The following is a 19,145-nucleotide window of genomic DNA, read 5'->3' on the forward strand; positions in this document are numbered from 1 at the left end:
CTACCTTCAGATTCAGTCTACTTCTTCAACATCCAATAAAATACAAATTCACAATGTAAATTTCATTGTGAACAGAAATTTCTTCATCATAACCATAGATTATTAGTTGCTATCAATCGGAGGTCATGAATCTTCATGATCAATAAGTTTTATTGACTTGCAATGATGCTCATATCAAAAGTTTCAATTATTTAAGTTGCTCTTGAATCTTTAGATGGCTTGCGTAGCAGACTTTGCAAAGTCAATTGATAATGTTACCACGCAAAATGGCATGGAGTGTAGAAAGGTGGTGTTCCACATAGGTTCACACCTACATTTACTCATTTTTTAACTAATCTTGTAATGTGTGCCTCAAACATGCTCAGCGAGTAATTCAAACCCCGACACATGATCATAAATGTGCTCTTAACAAAAACTTCCAAATAGAGGAATATAGTAAAGAATGGAAGAGTTTCAAAGAGGGACTTGAGGAATTCCATGAGAGCCCTGTGGGAAAAAAGAAGAAGTGTGGAGTGCGTCCTCTTCCAATTGTATATTGCAATTCTGTTTATGAATCCAATGAATGAAAGCTTGTTTGTGTGTGTAAAATTATATTTCCCTTTCGTTTGTTATGATGTTGCTTCTACTAAGCTCATAACCACACAATCCTAGTCCAAAGCTCTGGAATGCATAGATCTTGTGTTGAATGTACCTAGATAAAAACTTAATCAAGAATTACACAAAATAATAAGGAGGGTTTCTTTCATAGTAAACAGATCTGACTGCCATACGATGACTGTTTAGAAAAAAAATAAAGATTTGGCCCTAAGCACTACACAATCAAAACCATCCTTTAGCCATGGTCATAAACATCAGTGCTTAATCCTTTCATCTGTTATATATAATATAATCATAGATACATATCTAGATAAAAATAATAAACCACAATTATTCCATGAATTGGGCATTAGCTCAGTGATTACTATAATATGTCATTTTCAAGTTTCCAATGTTGCAAGGTTATCAAGGTCTCTGAATGGTATCTTTCTAAGATGATCAATTGAAATTAGTAAAACACAAATTCCCTCCATAGCTATAGCATGAAAAGTCAATTTGAAATATCTAGGACAAAATGACAGCAAAGATGCATAAATTCAATTTTTATTAACATTTGCTCGTTGGTGCAGAATGACAGTTTAGATAGCCAATTCCAGAGTACTTGATCTCAATGCTCACAGAAACTCACTTCAATCGAGACAACTGAAGTAGCATCCCCACATGGAATCATCACCAGGTGTCTCCTCAATTATGGAACACTACTTGCACAAAATCTGACCTTAAACTCTACCACATAGAAGCCCCACTTGATTTCTCTGAAACTTATTTTGTTAGAGGTGACTTTGGGTAACCAATCAAGAAAATAATAAATCTGTATTTTCAATGACACCAAAAGATACATGGAGAAAGACATTTCAATCTTTTCTGATGTCCAGTCCAAAATAATTGCTAGGATGCCCTCTTAAAAGATGAACAACCCCTTATTCAGAAACCTACAAGGCAATCCAACACGTTATTTGTCATTGTATGAATAAAGGTACACAGTTTTAGCTAAAATCATGGATTCTTCAACCATAGTTTCAAATCATATAGATCACCTTGCTCAGCTAGCTTTGTTCTGGAGCATTAACATCTGGTTTAAAATCAGATTCTGATGGTGAATTGCCATTCAAGTGAGTCAAGTTATCACCTGTAGCCCAGTAATCAGCAGTCTTTATATCATCTTGCCGCATTTGCTTTGAGAATTCAGCATGATCATATTGTGAGTTGATCTTGCCACCAAATTCTACAGGAAGCTTGTCCAAATAAAAAATTTGTTGCATGAGGCTGGCACTTTCCTCACTCTTTGTGTAAACGAATTTCACTTTCTCAACAGTCTTTATATCAAGGAAGAACTTGACTACCTTCATACGTAGAGATCAGAATATTAGCTTCTACTTGAAACATGAGAGGTCAGAACGTTAGCTTCTACGTGAAACATGAGAGACAATGAACTATAAGCATTAAAATCAGCATAGTGCACATTTTGCAGAGTATTGACCTTCCAAAAGGTTTCAAATATCCTAGGAGGGTTGTATAGTAAAGCAACTGCCAGCCTCTCGGGATAGTGATTTTGTAAGATATTTGCAGTTTCACGAGCCGTCTTAATAGGCACTGAATTTGACAATGACCAACCGCTGAAATCAATTAACCATACCATCTGTTCCTGGCCTGGTGGTAAATTAATAATGGCATTCTCAAGTAGATATACTAGGTGACGTAGTTGATCATCTTGTGATGTGGTATTCTGTAAAAACAAGATGGCACACACATGATTTGAATGCTATTTAGTATTTACTAGTCCAAAAGGTAAACATATTCTTAGATTACTTCATTACTACAACAGAGACCTGCTTTCCGGGTCGTAGCACAATGATAGTTCTCCCCAACCGATCAAGATAATTAGCTCTGTATATTTTCCCAGTTTCACCTTCTAGAGCAACTTCATCCTGAAAGAAAAGGAATATTAAGAATTAGATAATTGAGCTCTCAATTATAACTTTAAAATTTTTATCAGACAACTGGAACTACAAAGATTTAGCTCAACTTTGAGACTTAAACTGACAGGCTTCAAAAAAACTTCCATACCATCCTTGGCAGGCTGCATATAAATCTGAGGAAAATCCATTCAGGGATACTTCTATATCAACTAAACAAAAGTATCAGAGATGCTACACAACACGACAGTAGGCAATAAACAAAGAGAATATAGCAGATGACAATCTCAAAGGCAATGAAGGGAGGATTTCAAACAGAAGATGAATATGGAAGACACAAAAAAAGTTTGTTAGAAATGCCACTTCTACAGAGAAATCTAAATACTTCAATGCCTCCTATTTAAACTTAAGTTCTGGTAATAAACATTTGCCCCTTACTAGGCCAATGAAACAAGAGAAAAAGTATAAGAATATACATTGAAGACTAACCTAAGGTAGTTTACATGTCAGCTTCTCCACATCCCATATGTTCTTAATAAAGAAAGTTATTATTACCAAGATTCAGGGGCATAACATGCCCTTCCTCAGTTTTTCCTCAACATTTGAGAGGTGTCAGATCAGCTGTATTAACATTTCATCTTCCAAAGTAGCATCACCAGTAACCAGATTGATCAAGATAAGTATTTTGTAATCTTGTTATCATGCAGCTGGTTGATGCTGCAATCAATCATAAATTCTAGCTTCAAGGTTGGGTTCTCTTTTCCACCTATCTCCAAATTATCCACCTGTACTGGGATTTGCGTGTCTAGGATTTTTCTGAGGATGCCTTAAAACTAGGTGAACCCTAGAAGGCAATATCTCCAATTTATAGAAAATTGCACCAAATTTATGGATTAGGTTACAAAAAGTACAATAAATGTGTGTTAGACATTATACTCTTTCTGTTGCTTTGAAATGATTCGTGTTGGTCTGTCTGCTGTTCCATCATGTTGTGTACTTTCTTCAAGCCGAAGAGTATTTTGTTGCTCCCAATCTTAAGTCTCAAGTTTCAACTATGTGCACCTTTATGAGGCCTTGTAGATATCAAATTCTGTTGGACAATGGATACCCATAGAATACTTCCAAGGAAGTGTCTCGGTGAATGGGTGGAAGATTATGGTAACCAATACTCTGATAAAGAAAGTGAAGAAGCCCCTCAAGTCACAAGGACTGTTTAGCTTGGGAAATCACTTGTTAATGATGCCAGCCTGCCTGTTTGATTGGCAGTAATAAGAAGAGGCTAGAGTTCATGGATAAAGTAGCATTAATGATTCCTTCCAGATATTGTTAGCAAAGACATGATCCCTTTTGTGAAATTTGGGAATGCCATTAAGCTTATGAATATTTTCTGAGAAATCCTCAACCACTGTAATTGATGAAAAAGGGAAATGCATTTCCCAAAATAAGCATACTTGATTAGTCTGACCAATAACCTAGGATTGGAAGAAGTCTCTTTTTCACATGTATTGTGCTGATATACATCACGGTAATGTCCTCCTTTCGGAATTGCCCTAACTTTTGCTCTAGAATTTACAAATTCCATTAAACGAGAATTCTGAGACAGTTAGAGATTTAATCTTATCAATAAAAACAACTTTTAACAAAGGTAAATACAGATTAGGGTCCTTAAATCATCAAATAGAGAACTCTTGATGTGAGTTTTGTCCCACTACAACACGCAGAATCAAATACTTAATGTTTCAAGGAGAAACACCAAACACTCAATCCTCTCTTGATATAATGCCATCTCTCATGCTAAGATTTTTAAAGTAAGATCATGAAATGACTTCAAGGTTCCTTCTTAATTGTGGACTTCACTCAGTGAAATAATGTGATTTTCTGGTTATCACAAAGGGACTTACATTATTCATTCCATGGATATCAACTCTTGCACTTCTAAAGATTTTGCTTTACAATGTGCAATGAAATGTAGTTTGATTTTCCAACCCTTCCACTTAAACTTGAACATAACTTCTAGTACAACATTTACCTCTAACAAGGAATGAAAAGCATCATGGATGACTTGGCTTCTACCAGATGTAATCTCACTAGTGGCTCCACCCACCTAGTGCAAGTTTCTAAGGAATACACAAATGATTTTCACATCAATATCCTCTCTCCAATCCCATCATCTAGATGCAAACCAAAATTGCTCAAACTCACCCCAAACTTGAAGACTTGAAAAAAATGTTGCCAACTAAAACCGCCTAAGACAAAGACTCCTACTCACTAAAACGAAAAGAGGTGGTCCCCATTTGCAATGGAGCGATGGTGTGAAAACCACACAACAGGAACAAGTGCTACAACTGGCTATATTGTTAGTGTGATATAATATGCCTTAAGCTTTACAAGTTAATATATAGAGGATATATACAACCCTAACTTAGGGATCAGGGACAATATATAATGCATGTTTGTATTTTATGAAAGGAGTTCATTTACAACATTTAACTTACAAGAACCTAACCATAATGAGGAGTGAGATAAGGAAGACATGATGAGGTGTCCTTGTTGTCGCTGCCCTAGGTCCAAGGGAAGATACTTTATCCCCCTTGGCCCCATAACTTCTGGGTTGGTGTACCTAACGGAATCATTACGCCATTCTCCTCCATTACTCTACCATATCCCGTCTGCATGGCTATGGTCCCTTAACCATCTTATGAACTCTACCGTATGGATTGGGGAAAGGTTACAATAGGGTTCCTAACTCAATCCTAGGCCTAAGAGTGGAATCTCTTGTCCCCCTTGGTCACTTACTTTATGAGGTGGTGTAACTAATGAGGCCTCACCATTCTCCAAAATTGCCCTTTCCTTCTAGCTCATAAGGCTGGTTATTATCGTTGAATTTATGTGTTGTTTGATAAGTATACTTCCATATCATAGATTTAAAATATATTCTATAATCATTATCCTGATTACAGTGTGTGGATTAACCACATTTTATAATTATCTATATATAATATAATGTCCTTTGTTTATGTATGTCTCTACATACTCCAGGTGTGTGTGTGTATTCAGTTCACATTTCATAGTTTATGCACAAGATGCTAATGTTGTGCAGTCCCATATATAAACAGTAATATTAATATCTACAATTGTATTCAGAAATAGATAACATACTTTTCGATTTATCTGTTTTCCCATTACCTTTTATGTAGTCTTGTCTACGCCTGTCTCATTCGATGATGCTTGTATTGGTTGATTGCTTTTATCTTTTTTCTAACTACTGACCGTGTGTATTGCTGTTGTGTTTGGTGCCTGGGACTGTAGACGTATTCCACATATTCCTGTGTGATGCTCCTCCTAACTGTGCAAGCTATTAACTGCTGACTGTATAATAACTTACAAATGTTGATCTGGTAGTAAATGATGATTGGATAAAAGGAAGCTGTTCCCTGTTACTCCCACCTCCCTAATTGTTTTCTTATACCTTTGTTTCCCAAAAGTCATGCCTTTTGAATTATATTTATTAATATTATATATTATATTATTTAATAATATATTATTATTTTGTTTTATTTATTTATGATCATTATATGACTAGCATATTATATTGTTATATTGCTATAGTATACCTAATAATAAATTTTAGTTTTAATAAATTACTGGTATGCAAGAGCCAAAGGACCAATACTAGCACCCAACGAAAGAGGAAGCTAAGGTAAATCATTATTATCTTAAGTTGCCAGTTTGGATTTTGGTTCAGATGCGGGTTTGAAATTCGATCAAATTTTTTTTGGGCTGGGTTTGGGTTCGTCCGTACTAGAATTATATGTGTGTGTGTGTGTGTGTGTGTGTGTGTGTGAAAATATGCTGCAGCAAATAAGTTCATACACCACTATATGAAGCACAGGCGTGTTTTAGGGTTGGATTGGTTGGATAATAGATCAGATTATATTTAAACCAAAACAACGCCTTTTCAAAACAATAAAAACATTAAAAAGTCAACTTTTTTGGTTGCACACCCAAATTTGCAGTCATTCCTCCCGGGCTCTTCCATCAACTACAAAATTCGCTCGACATTTGCCCAAATTTGTCCAGGGTTCGAAAAAGAGAATCCATAGGGAATTCATCAGACAAATGACAAATTTGACAAGAATCGAAATCGACTTCAAATTAGCTACGAATCGAATGTTGAATTTGCATGTTGAGGGGCAAATATGGTAACTTAATTGTTATCATGAGCATTGTCATTAACATGATTCAGTGCAAGTCTTATTTGCCAAAGCTGAATAGCTTCAATGGAGGCAATGAGACAAACCTTCAATTGTACAATTTATTTGTGCATATCAGAGTATCTTGTCCCCAATAGAGTCACCAAAACTGTGATCATTTTAATTTAACTTTCCAAGACAACACAAGACGAAACATGTGAGGGTAAATGTCTCCAAATTCAGAGTTCCTATTGGGGCTCAAATTTGCAATGGTGTTTATTCCCTTGCCCTTTTGGTCCTTCAATTATAACCAATTTGAGAGAATATAAAATGGGCCTATACATTAAGGGGTCTCTGTGTGTTATACATTTACTCCCTCACAATTAGACTATTCATTAAAATTGTCAAATTGCAGAATTGTCTAAGTTTCTTGTGCCTCCAAATTAAAATATTGAGAAATTTGTGAGTTCACAAACCCCTCAAAATGCTAACAAGGGAGTGAGTCAAGGTCACCGAGTTCAATGGTTTGTAAGCTAGGCAAAACACTGCCAAAATTTGTGCGCCGCATGGTCTGAAACCTACGAAGGTGCAATACAAAGGAAGGACAAATCAGATGCAAACGACAAAGAAGTGTTTGCCATATTGCAAAGTTCATGAGTTTGCAAACTCTGCTAAAGTGCAATAAACAAAAGAGAACAGTTCAAGCATCACAAGGTTTGGTAGTTGATGATCCTTACAAAAATACGAAATAATCTGCCTCATTGACAAAAGCATGAAATATTTAAGAATTAAAGAAAAAAAGATGCCAAAATTGTAATGTCACTTTTACCCATAGTTCCAAGAATCACGGCAATTCATGCGATTCACGCGATTCGGCGATTCGATTCAAGCCAAACGATTTTTTGTGAATCGGTGAATCGAATCAGCAATAAAGGGTTTATGAAATAAGTTACTCACTAAATTTCAAGGGTTTTTTAAATTTTCCGATTCATGGCCGATTCGATTCCGATTCATGGCCGATTCACGATTTGATTCGGCCTTGCCGATTTCGATCCGATTCCGATTCTTGTTACTTTGCTTTTACCTATTCTCAAACTCTATGGAAGTACGACACACCAAGAGTTAAGGAAAGAAAGGAAGATAGAATAGGAGGATGAGTTCAAATATCAAAAAGTTACAAATATTGTGACCTTGTTGAAATGTCAAAATGGTTTGTTTGTTCTCAAAAAGGCCAACGGAGTGAAAATAGAGGATGATGCATGAATTTAAAGCCAAAGCCAAGTAAAATTGTTTACTTCATCAAACTATTTTAAAATGTTGGGTGCCAAATGGAATTATATAATTTTCATATCTCCCAAACTATCTGCATTTACTCCATCTTCTCACCGTTATTGTTGGTCTCTGTTCTAGCTACCAACATTATTCTCATCAGATATCCTTTCATCCTAAGAGTCCATTTTGGGAAAGAATGCACTTGCATCGTTGATTGTCAATCTGCTACAGAAGTGCATTTAGCCTCTAGGTACCAATTATGGTTATAGGTGTGTTTTGGTTCAGTTTGAGGAGCTACATAGGGCTTATTCTTAACGGACAGAGCAAGCATCAAACATTGAAGTTCAATTGCAAAAAGGCAAAGGCTTTTGTTTAAGTGTTAGAAGGGTGTATTTTAGGTGTTCTATGTCCACAACAATAGGTACATGTTCAAAGAGATTTATGGATGTAATAGGGTTTCCTCTTACCATAGTTGCTACTATGAGTGTAAGTTTGATTTGATAAGTGCAGCAGCATTTTTAAAGAACAACAATCTTCGTAATGATCATTCATGTATTTACACATGGCCTTGTGCAGCTCAATAATGGATAACACATTGTGTTTGATCTGTAGCACCCTTTGATGAATTTTTATTTTTTGATAAACTATTCTGCACTTTTTCCCACACAACTTCTTGTCAATCTGACTCTATAACCCATTGATAGGCACCAAACTAGGAATATTTTCATTCAATCAAACAGTATAAAGAACAAATCATCAAACCAGTAATTCTAGTTCAGTCCCAACATTCAAGTAGTTCATGATTTTGTACCAACAAGGAAATATCTTCACTAAATTCATTTCTAGTACACTTTGTGACTCATGAATCCTGCCCCCACCTTGGTATTCATTGCAATGGTGCCAACATCAGCTGTATTGAGTTATTAAGATGGCTAGTTGTTCTCAATTCAATGATAATATTTAGTTTTGATTCAACCATTTAGATTTCGATGTCATTATTTTCAATTGTCCATTCTATTTATTCTAACTTCTAGGAATACCCTCCTTAGTCTAAGTTGAGCTCAAAGTGTAAGAGAGAATCCACTCTCATAATGTTGACCATTAACCCTCCATGATCTATGGATGAGCAGGTTTTCCTTTCATGATAACAACCCTGACCTTGAAAGTGAGACTTTGTTCTAGGAAGTGGCAATGGTTTTGGGACCCAACTGAATAACGTCGTTGCAAAGAAACTATTGTGAAACACCTAGAATCATCGAAAAAATCACTAGGATTAGCATATTTGCAGTAATTGGTTTCGATTCAGCGAGGAATCATCAAACTACTTGGAAAAATAAAGATGGAACTGGTTAATTTAGGACAAAATGACCAGGAGCAAGTACGTAACTCGAGTAGATATGATGCCTTAACTGACTTAAGAGACCCAATAAATGTAACTTTGATGGTTTGCCTGATTAGTTCACAAATACAACTTTGATGATTTGCTTGATAACTATGATGTGATATAGAACAATGTAGAGATTGGCATAATGGGTAGGGGTTAGCTTGAAAATGTAAATGTAAGAACATATGACATGCATGATCAAGGCATGGATGCACACTATATTGACTACTAACAATGCTCACCTACAAGATTTCATTGGTCTCGACATGATTAACTCTTCCGCAATGTTGATCAACAAATTTAGTCTGATGTCGATGAAAGGGAATTAAAGTGAGCACATGATTTAATTGACCAAGTTAAAAGGAGACAAGAAACCCAAGTGGAACATGATCAAATAGCTCAAACCTGTGCTCATGCTACACAACAACAAAATGTAAATCTGCAATAAATATCTAATTCTTATGATCAAAACCTTTTATTTTTGAATTTAATATCAACTGCAAATATCTTGCTCATATGAGCATCGACATTAGACCAATACATGTTCTTGTGAGACAATTCATTAGAAATCACATATGAAAGACCAAGAGTCACTACTCACTTTTATTTAGAAACCACCTGCTATCGAAGACCAAGAGTCACAAACTTAGAATAACATTTTAGAATTGAACTTGGGCCTTCATAGTGAGAACCCAATATTTTATTCAATTAAGGTATTGATGCAAGAGCATCATGTGTTGCCTTATAATCCTGCACTTTTTGTTCATTCTAACAATTTAGACCGAGTTCTTTCAGACCTTGCTGAGCTCTTCAGTATGAACTGAGTTGTTCCTTTGGTGACCGAGTTCCATTAGTATGAGTCGAGTTGTTCCTTTGGTGACCGAGTTCCATCAGTGTGAACCAAGTTGTTCCTGTGCTGACCGAGCATTTCTTTGTTCACCGAGTGAACCTGTGTTGTTGATGCTCAGGTCCTTCTTTGACCGAGTTGTCTGAGTGTTTGGTTCTTAGTTGGAACCAACTCTTGTATTTAATTTAGATCATAAATTTAATGATAAGATGTTCTCTAGGGATGAGTGTTGACCGTTTTGATCCAAGATCCAATGTTTTGAAGAACATATGCTTGGGACGTTTTTAGCAAAAAACATGTTTCACCATGATGCAAGATCAAAATGTTTTGGTGTTTAAAAACCAAAATATGCATCAATATGTAATGCAATCCCAAAAAGAAGCCAAATCGATTTGTTTGGAGCCAAAACATGGACCAAAAAATGGATTTATTTGTTGATTTCTCCAAAACCGTGCCCTAGATTGGAGCTTTCAAAAACGTTTTTTGAGCTTGCTAAATCCATTTTGAATGCAAGAAAACTCATTGCAAATCAAAAACGCCTCCAATGGAAGAAATCTCATGCAAATCCATTGAGAAAATCTCCACTTATGATCAAAATCAGATTCTTGGAGGGCAAAAAATGGAGTTCTTCAAAATTGGACTTTTTGAAGGCCATAGCATATATTAAAACATGTCTTAATATAAAATTGGACCTTTTGGAGTCAAGAACATGTTTTAAAATATCTGTTGGTGTAAATAAGTATTTACTATTTATGCTTAAGTTTACTTAGGTTAATGCATTATTTTATTATTTATTTAGGTGAGACACTTAGGAGTTTTTGTACTCTCATGAGTTGTCATGTCGGCAACATAGAAGTACGCAACTCTAATTTAGCACATGGTGTCTACAACACTGGAGTTTGCATCATTCACTGAGTTGTCATATAGACAACACAGTTATTTGCACTCCTAATTTAGCACATGTTGTCTACAACATTGATTTGCGTGATACACCATTGTAGGCTTATCCTCTCATCATCGCACTTACTTCTATGCTTAATTGAGGATAACCCATATTTGGTGGACATGTGCCTAGTTGTATGACTTATCATGTTGTTGACTTCTATGCATTCTAGAAGCTCTCCAGAGGCCTTTATATACAGGCACTCCTAGTGTACTTTCATATGGCATATTGAATGAATATATCATCATTCTGATTATACTCTCTCTTTGGTCTACTGTTGTGCTTGTGTTTGAGTTCCTTGGTCTTGGATGAATTCTGCCTTAAGGCAAATTCTTATATGGTATCAGAGCTTGGGGAGATTCTCTACACATAGCCGTTCGAGACCATTCATACTTCAGCACCTCGACCCGAATCCAGAGAATCTATAGAAATTGGGAGCATCTAGAGCCAGATCTAACCTCCCCATTGCGTCCGAAAAGTCGATTCGGTGAAGATCGACTATAAATTTGCCTATGTTGGGCTAAAGTCGACCGTGAGGCAAATTTTTTTTGCAAACTGGCACCCGAAGGCACCAATTTGCAAATCGGGTGTGGTCATTTAATCGATCAGATTATTTGTTTTTTAGATCTGCATTTTATTTCATCTCTGCAATTTGTTTCTGAATTGGTTATTTTCGGATTTTGTTGCCCAATCAGGAAATTTTTTTTTTGAACCAAGTAGTCACACCCTAGCTCTACAATTTCGAAGGAATATTTGTATTTATTTCGCAAGTGTATATTGCTTATTGGCTGACCTCTGCATATTCCGGGCTTCACATCGGACTAGGCACCGCCTGCATATTTTTCAGCCATAGCCACTGGACTAACTACCACCCACTAGCGACATAACCGGCAGCGCTCTCTCCACAAATTCAGCGAAGAGCCCACCAGACCGGCCAAGCTCCAACCAAGCAGCGACAACTCTTTTACTTAAGTTGCACGGATAAAGCTTTGCAAGCGATCATCCCATACATATGGGATTAAACCCACTTTAACCGGCAAATGCAAACACTCTGGCCACCACGCAACCACTCCAAGCGCAACACGCGGCATTACAATACCTGCAAAGCAAAGGACACGCATCGTTCCTTAATTTGCAACCCCGCCACATCACACAGTGACGCAAACAACAACAGTCATCAGTCACGTGGCGCCATTTAATTTGGCTACGCGTAGGAAACACAGGACTACTGCTCGCCCATAGTAGCATACGTGGTGACACATCACCCTACACTGGCCACTGCGCACACGACACGTGGATACTCTTCCGCAATGTTGATTAAGAGCACCAACTCTTCAGCATCCACAAAAGCAGTTCGTACGCCCATGTTAGCAATCTAACTGATCATCCGTACAACACAGTCAGTCATGTCTATACGGTTCAGTATTGTTGACATCATCACAAGCTGAGGGTACGCTGACATCATCATTTCATTGGCCTAAATTTGACGGCCGTCTGACCATCATCTCAGGGCAAATTAGAACTACTACGACGGTCGTATGACTGTCAAATTTAACCCAGTCTTTTGCTGATGCAACCCCTCTCCAGATTGATTTTTGATTTTGCAATCCGACTTTGGGAGGCCATATCTCAGTCATCCAGACTCTAAATCAGGTGGGAATTTTTTTTGAAATTGGGTAGAATTTCCTAAACTTTTCAGTGGTGCGGCTCTTTTCTGGTTTTGGTGCATAGATTTGTCAGAAATTGCTTTTTTGGCGACTGTACCTGCATAATCCTGCATTTTGCAACTTCAAACGCTCCGTACAAGCACATCTGGACTCGAAAACAGGTTCTGTTTTTTTTGAAAGTGCATTATTTTTCGTCTACTTTTTAGATCCTCAGTCAAATTGTAGGGTTGTGTGGAGAAAAGTGTCACTTTCAGATATAGGGCCTTTCTTTGTTTTGTATTGCTTCAGAATTGTTGTCCATTGTAAAGATTGAGATCTATAATCTATTAAGCGATTGTAACAAGCAAAATTAGAAGTCCACGAAGGCCAAAATTGGCAAGTGGCCATTATGATCGCACTACTTATAAAGTGCCAAAAGCATCTATTTTGGGGGGTTTCTTGATATAGTGAAAAGGGGGGGTGTTCTTGGTGTTGTATTTCTTCTTTTGTGCAATTTTCTTTCATTTTTTGCATTATGAGAAATTTTAAGTTTCCAAAATTAACTCCGCATAATTATGCTACGTGGTCCAACAAAATGTGGTATCACTTAATGCACAATGGAGTTTCTCAATATGTAGATGGTACCCTTCCTAAACTAGCAGGTGATAATGTATCAACAAGTGATATTTCAGCTTGGGTGGCAATGGATAGGAATGCCCTAGGTGCCCTAGGTGATATATGTTTGGGAGTTGATGACAAGATCATGTATCAAATTAAGAAGTGTTCTACATCCAAGGACGCTTGGGATACCCTCGAAAACCTATATGGTAAAGTGTCTGAAGAGGATGTTTTCAAAATTGAAGATGAGCTTGTCTCCTTCGATCCTAAGTCATTTGATTCTATACAGGATTTCATCATTAAGGTGAATGAACTAAGGACAAAACTTACTAACTGTGGGAATTCTATCAAAGATGATAGGTTGATCTATCTTATACATAATAAGTTGCCATCAGAATATTCCACATTTGTTTCTTCCAATAACACCTCAAAGACTATATTAGGGTCTACCTATAAGAAAGTCTCTTTTGATGAATATGCTGATTTGTTGGATACAGAAGAAAAGAAGTTCAAATCAATGGGGATTCTCAATTCACCTAAGTCTAAAGCTTTGGTAGCCAATAATGAGGGTTCTCAAAATTCAGTTGGACAATCTTCAAATAAAGGAAAGGGTAAGAATAAGATGTGGAAGAAAAAATCAGAAGATGTAGAAAAGACATCACCAAAATCCAATGAACAAGGCAAGTCTTCCTCGAACTCCAACAAGGAGGGGGACAACAACAATAAGGAGAAGAAAAAGTGTGCCTATTGTAAGAAAATGGGTCATGAAGAACATGAGTGTTATCTTAAAAAGATTGATGAGTTGACCAACATCATGAAAAAACATAATGTTCCACTACTTAATGCTTACAAGGATAAAGGGTCTTCTTCAGATTCAAAGGGCAAAGGGCAAGCACTCATGGCAAATTCAAACTCCTCAAAGGAATGTATACTTGATTCAGGTGCCTCTTATCACATGGGTTCTTCAAAGGAGGATTTTTCTTCATTGAAGCAGTCAAAGGTACCGCACATCCTTGTGGGAGATGATACCAAAATGGTAGTTGAAGGAAAAGGAAACGTGGAAATAGAAAATGGAGAGTTTCAAGATGTTCTCTATGTTCCAAACCTAAGTTCAAATCTCCTATGAATCTACCAAATCACTCACCTCAGAGATGGACATAGAGTTGAGTTCCTTCCTGACTCAGTACAAGTGCACAGTCTTAAAGATGATTCCTTGGTTGCAGTGGGGAAAGTGAATCATGATAAAAGGTTGTACTCTTTCTCCCATTTTGTGCCCAAGTCTCCTTCAAAGGCCTTGTTATCTCAATCAAATTCAATAATGCAATTATGGCATATGGACATCTTTCCTTCTGCTACCTTTAGCAACTTTGCACAAACAGAATGGTCAAAGGTCTACCCTAAATCAACTTTTCCCATGGTGAATGTTTAACAGATTCAGTGGATATGCATCCAGAGGGGAAGTTACAAAAAGGGAGGTCTTCAAGAGCACCAAGTGTTCTACAGATGGTTCACATGGTATTAGCAGGACCTTTTGCAGTCAACCAAGGTCGCTACATATTGACCTTCGTTGATGACTTTTCAAGATACACTTGGGTCTATTTTCTTCATAATCAGAATGAAGTGTTGGAAAAATTTCTAGCCTGCAAGACTCATGTTGAACAAAAATCGAGAAAAGCCATCAAAGTTCTAAGAATGGACAATGGAAGCATGTATGTGAACAGAAGACTTAAAGACTTTTGTAGACTTGAGGAATTGATCTTCAGAATCCACCAGCATTTAGTGCACATAAGACAGATGTTGCAGCCTTGAGGATTCGCACTCTTAAGTCTATGGCAAGTTGCATGATACAAGCCAAATCTCTAGATCCATCACTTGAAATCGAAGCAATTAGTAGTGCCACTCACATTATTAACAAGTCTCCTCATCTAGCATTAGATGGCAAGACTCCTTTTGAGGCATTGTGCAGTAGAAAACCAACTGTGACACACTTCAGAGTCTTCGGTTGACCTGCATGGGCAAATAAATCTTCCAGGGGATGCAAGGCACAGTCACCTCGGCCTTCTATCTTCATTGGTTATGAAGACAGTGTGAAGGCATATAGACTCATGGATCTAGAGACACATCAGATTTTTGTGAAGAAGGATGTACACTTTGAGGAAAGTTCACCAAGCTTGTCCTCTAATCCTCTCCGCACATCATATCATGTGGAAACTGATAGTGACACCAGCGATAGTGCTTCAACGGATTCAAACGCATAGGGTTCTATCGACTGTTGCAGTGAGAGGTCACTACATCAGTATTCTCCACATGCTTATATTGCCACAGTGATAAGTCCAGCACAACAGGGTACATCCAGCTTCAATGCTTTGCCTCTTCTTCTTGATGCAACAGCACCTTCTTCAGTTGTCACGAGGGCTCCATCCAACCCTCTTGTTCATTCTCTACATGATCAATCCTCACAAGTTGAAGTGATTGTGGATACTTATGATCTTCATTAGTTGAGCAAACAGATAGTTCTTTGAGACAGGTTCTTCAGACAGTTGAGCAAGTTTTAGAGACATCACTTATCCATGGGATTCTTTCCACGCACAGCGGAAGCATCTCTTTTGTACCCTTGGTCTTGTTTCTTCCTAAGGGGAGGAACACCATTCTACAGTCTTGGTTCAGCTTCTTCATCGGAGCAATCACTGGCAGGCATTCTTCTGGGGGGGGGGGAGCCTATCCTATCTCTCTTCCTCTTCTCATCATTCTCTTATGTATATACTGGATGTATGTTGTAATGGGAGGGTCTTGATTACTCCATCCATCCATACATCGTGTGTGTTTTTTATCTCTCTTTCTGAGGGAGGATTTTTCCAATGAGCTTTTCCCTCTTTCTCCGCTTTATGAGAGATTGCATTTCATTATGTACATGGGTACCTAACATGGCCTAGTACCCGGGACCCATCATGCATTTCATCCTAGATTTCGTAAACTTAAGGGCATTCCCCTAAGTTGCACTTAAGGGGGGTGTTGGTGTAAATAAGTATTTACTATTTATACTTAAGTTTCCTTAGGTTAATGCATTATTTATTATATTGCATTATTTTATTATTTATTTAGGTGAGACATTTAGGAGTTTGTGTACTCTCATGAGTTGTCATGTTGACAACACAGAAGTATGCAACTCTAATTCAGCACATGGTGTCTACAACATTGAAGTTTACATCATTCACTGAGTTGTCATATAGACAACACAGTTATTCGCATTTCTAATTTAGCACATGTTGTTTACAACACTGATTTACATGATACACCATTGTAGGATTATCCTCTCATCATTGCACTTACTTCCGTACTTAATGGAGGATAACCCATATCTAGTGGACATGTGCCTAGTTGTATGACTTATCATGTTGCTAACTTCTATGCATTCTAGAAGCTCTCTAGAGGCCTTTATATATAGGCACTCCTAGTGTACTTTCATATGGCATATTGAATGAATATATCGTCATTTAAATCATACTCTCTCTTTGGTCTACTGTTGTGCTTGTGTTTGAGTTCCTTGGTCTTGGGTGAATTCTGCCCTAAGGCAAATTCTTACAATATGCATACAAGCAAAGTTGCACTTTTTCGAGGAGGGTGTATGTTTTAAAATATGCACATAAGTGAAATCAGACCTTTTGGGGGAGGATGCATGTTTTAAAATACATCTCAGTTTTTAAATGTAAAAGCATAAAAACTTCACTTTTGATGCAGTAGCATCAAAAAGGTCCACGTATGATAGACTTCACAAAGGTCCACCAAAATGAACTTTATATGCAGTGACATGTAAAATGTCCACTTTTGATGGATTTTACATGTAATTGCATATAAAATGTCCACTTTTGAAGACTACGTCATTTAATTCACTTAAAACTATAGAAATGTTACGAAATGGGCCATAAACAATATTTATCTATCATATTAAAAAATATAACATATAAACATCATTTAAAAAGTAACATTTAAATAAACATTTGATTTAAAAACCAAAAATTAAACTGGAACGATATAGTTATATAGTTACTTTAAGTGAAAAATTAAAAAGTAACTCAACTTAATATTATAACATAAAGTGCACTATAGTCACTTTAAGTTAAAAATTTAAAGTTAAAATAACTTAAAAGCATAACAAAAAGTGAATATAAGTTATATTTATCAAAAAGTGAAAATCAAATTAAAAATATAACATCATATTTTTAATTTGTGTTGTTGCACCCAAAAGGTCCACTTTTGAAGAACTAAAACGGGCATATCTCTTGACTGACAACTCCGATTGAGCTCTAGGTTAGACCTAATCGAAGGGAAAAGCGAAAGGCATGACATGAGCAAAATCAAAGGACAAAAAACCAACAAACGCAAACTCAAAAGCAAAGAAAAGACGATGAAGGCTTAAAAAATGAAGTAAAGGCTCGACAAAAAGCAAAACGAAAAAGACTTGACAAAGGCCTTCAATAAAAAAATTTGATTCATGAATTGGAATGGATTGATCGATCAACATTAAGCAATTGAATATCAAATTCAAGCTTAGAGAAATGTAAAACTAGCTTGAAAAAGTTTTGTGTTGTTACCAACATTTTATGGAGACAAAATGCAAGACAATAAGATTGACAACCAAGAGTTATCCCTAATAGCATTAGGAGTTCTACCAAATTATTGGGAGTCATTTGTACAAGGTATAAAAGCAAGAACTAAAATTCCAAAACTAGATCGATTAAAGTCTGATTGTCTTCAAGAAGAGTCAAGATTAATGACTAAAGGAAAACATAAAACCTTAGATGAAGACATTCATGTTCTTAACACCAACTTTCATAAGAAGGGTAAGAAGAAGAACACAAAGAGGAAAGGAAACTTTCATAGAAAGGGATAGTCAAAATAGAAGAAAGACTTGTCTAAAATTTAATGTTTTAGATGTGATCAATATGGACATTATGCACTAAATTGTCCTGATCGATCAAAACTTCAAGCATCATTTGCCAAAACTGATAAATCAATCAAAGGTCAAGATTTTGAGAAATATGCCTTCTACTCAGCCTTGTCTAGTCAAATATCAACAAGTCCAATACTTGGATAATTGACAGTGGATCTTCAAGACATGTCACTAGTTATCAAGATAACCTAGAAAGTATGCAAATAGAAACAGATGAAGTTACAATTAGGGGTGATTCTGCACATTCCGTAAAAGGAATTAGGACCTATACCATCAAATTAAATTTCGGAAAATCTATTCAACTTTCTGAAGTTCTATATATGCCAGGTATTAAAAGGAATTGAATATCTATATCAGCACTTGAAGATGATGGTTATAGAATTACTTTCATAGAAGGCAAAGTGCTAGCATGGGCAAAGAATTCAACCATAAAGAAGGCTCAGACAATAAGAGTAAGACAAGGACTATTATATGAGCTTTGCACAAAGACTAATCTTGCACTTGTTCATGAGACTTCAGATTCAGATGAAATCTGGCCTAGAAGATTAAGCCATATCAACTTTCATGCTCTAACAACTATGGTGAAGTTGGTAACTAGTGTGCCCAAATTAAGTCAAATTCATAATGAATCCTGCAAAGGTTGTGCCTTGGGGAAAAACACAAAAAAGTCATTTCCTCATGGTTTGAGCAAAACTAAAAATGTGTTAGAACTAGTGCACTCAAACCTATGTGGACCCATGTCTACACCATACACAGGAGGGTTCTTGTACTATGTGAT

At 36.6% G+C, this 19,145-nt stretch overlaps 1 protein-coding gene across 2 annotated transcripts in view; it reads right to left on the minus strand.

Annotated features, from left to right (window-relative positions):
* Positions 1–1,124: 1,124 nt before the first annotated feature.
* LOC149551793 (uncharacterized) overlaps positions 1,125–19,145 on the minus strand; it is a 44,230-nt gene continuing 26,209 nt past the window's right edge. The window contains exons 4-7 of one of the 2 annotated variants that reach the window (XM_089787284.1): positions 2,427–2,525; positions 2,078–2,323; positions 1,635–1,940; positions 1,125–1,529 (exon numbers count right to left, since the gene is read on the minus strand). In XM_089787284.1, the coding sequence (XP_089643410.1) occupies positions 1,644–1,940; positions 2,078–2,323; positions 2,427–2,525 (642 nt within the window). In that variant the 3' untranslated portion in view covers positions 1,125–1,529; positions 1,635–1,643. The remainder of the gene's footprint in view (positions 1,530–1,634; positions 1,941–2,077; positions 2,324–2,426; positions 2,526–19,145) is intronic. The other variant, XM_089787285.1, reaches the window with a different exon arrangement.

Source organism: Cupressus sempervirens, chromosome 6 (assembly GCF_028749045.1).
Source record: "Cupressus sempervirens isolate cs-2001-9-10 chromosome 6, ASM2874904v1, whole genome shotgun sequence".
Classification (NCBI taxonomy): Eukaryota; Viridiplantae; Streptophyta; class Pinopsida; order Cupressales; family Cupressaceae; genus Cupressus; species Cupressus sempervirens.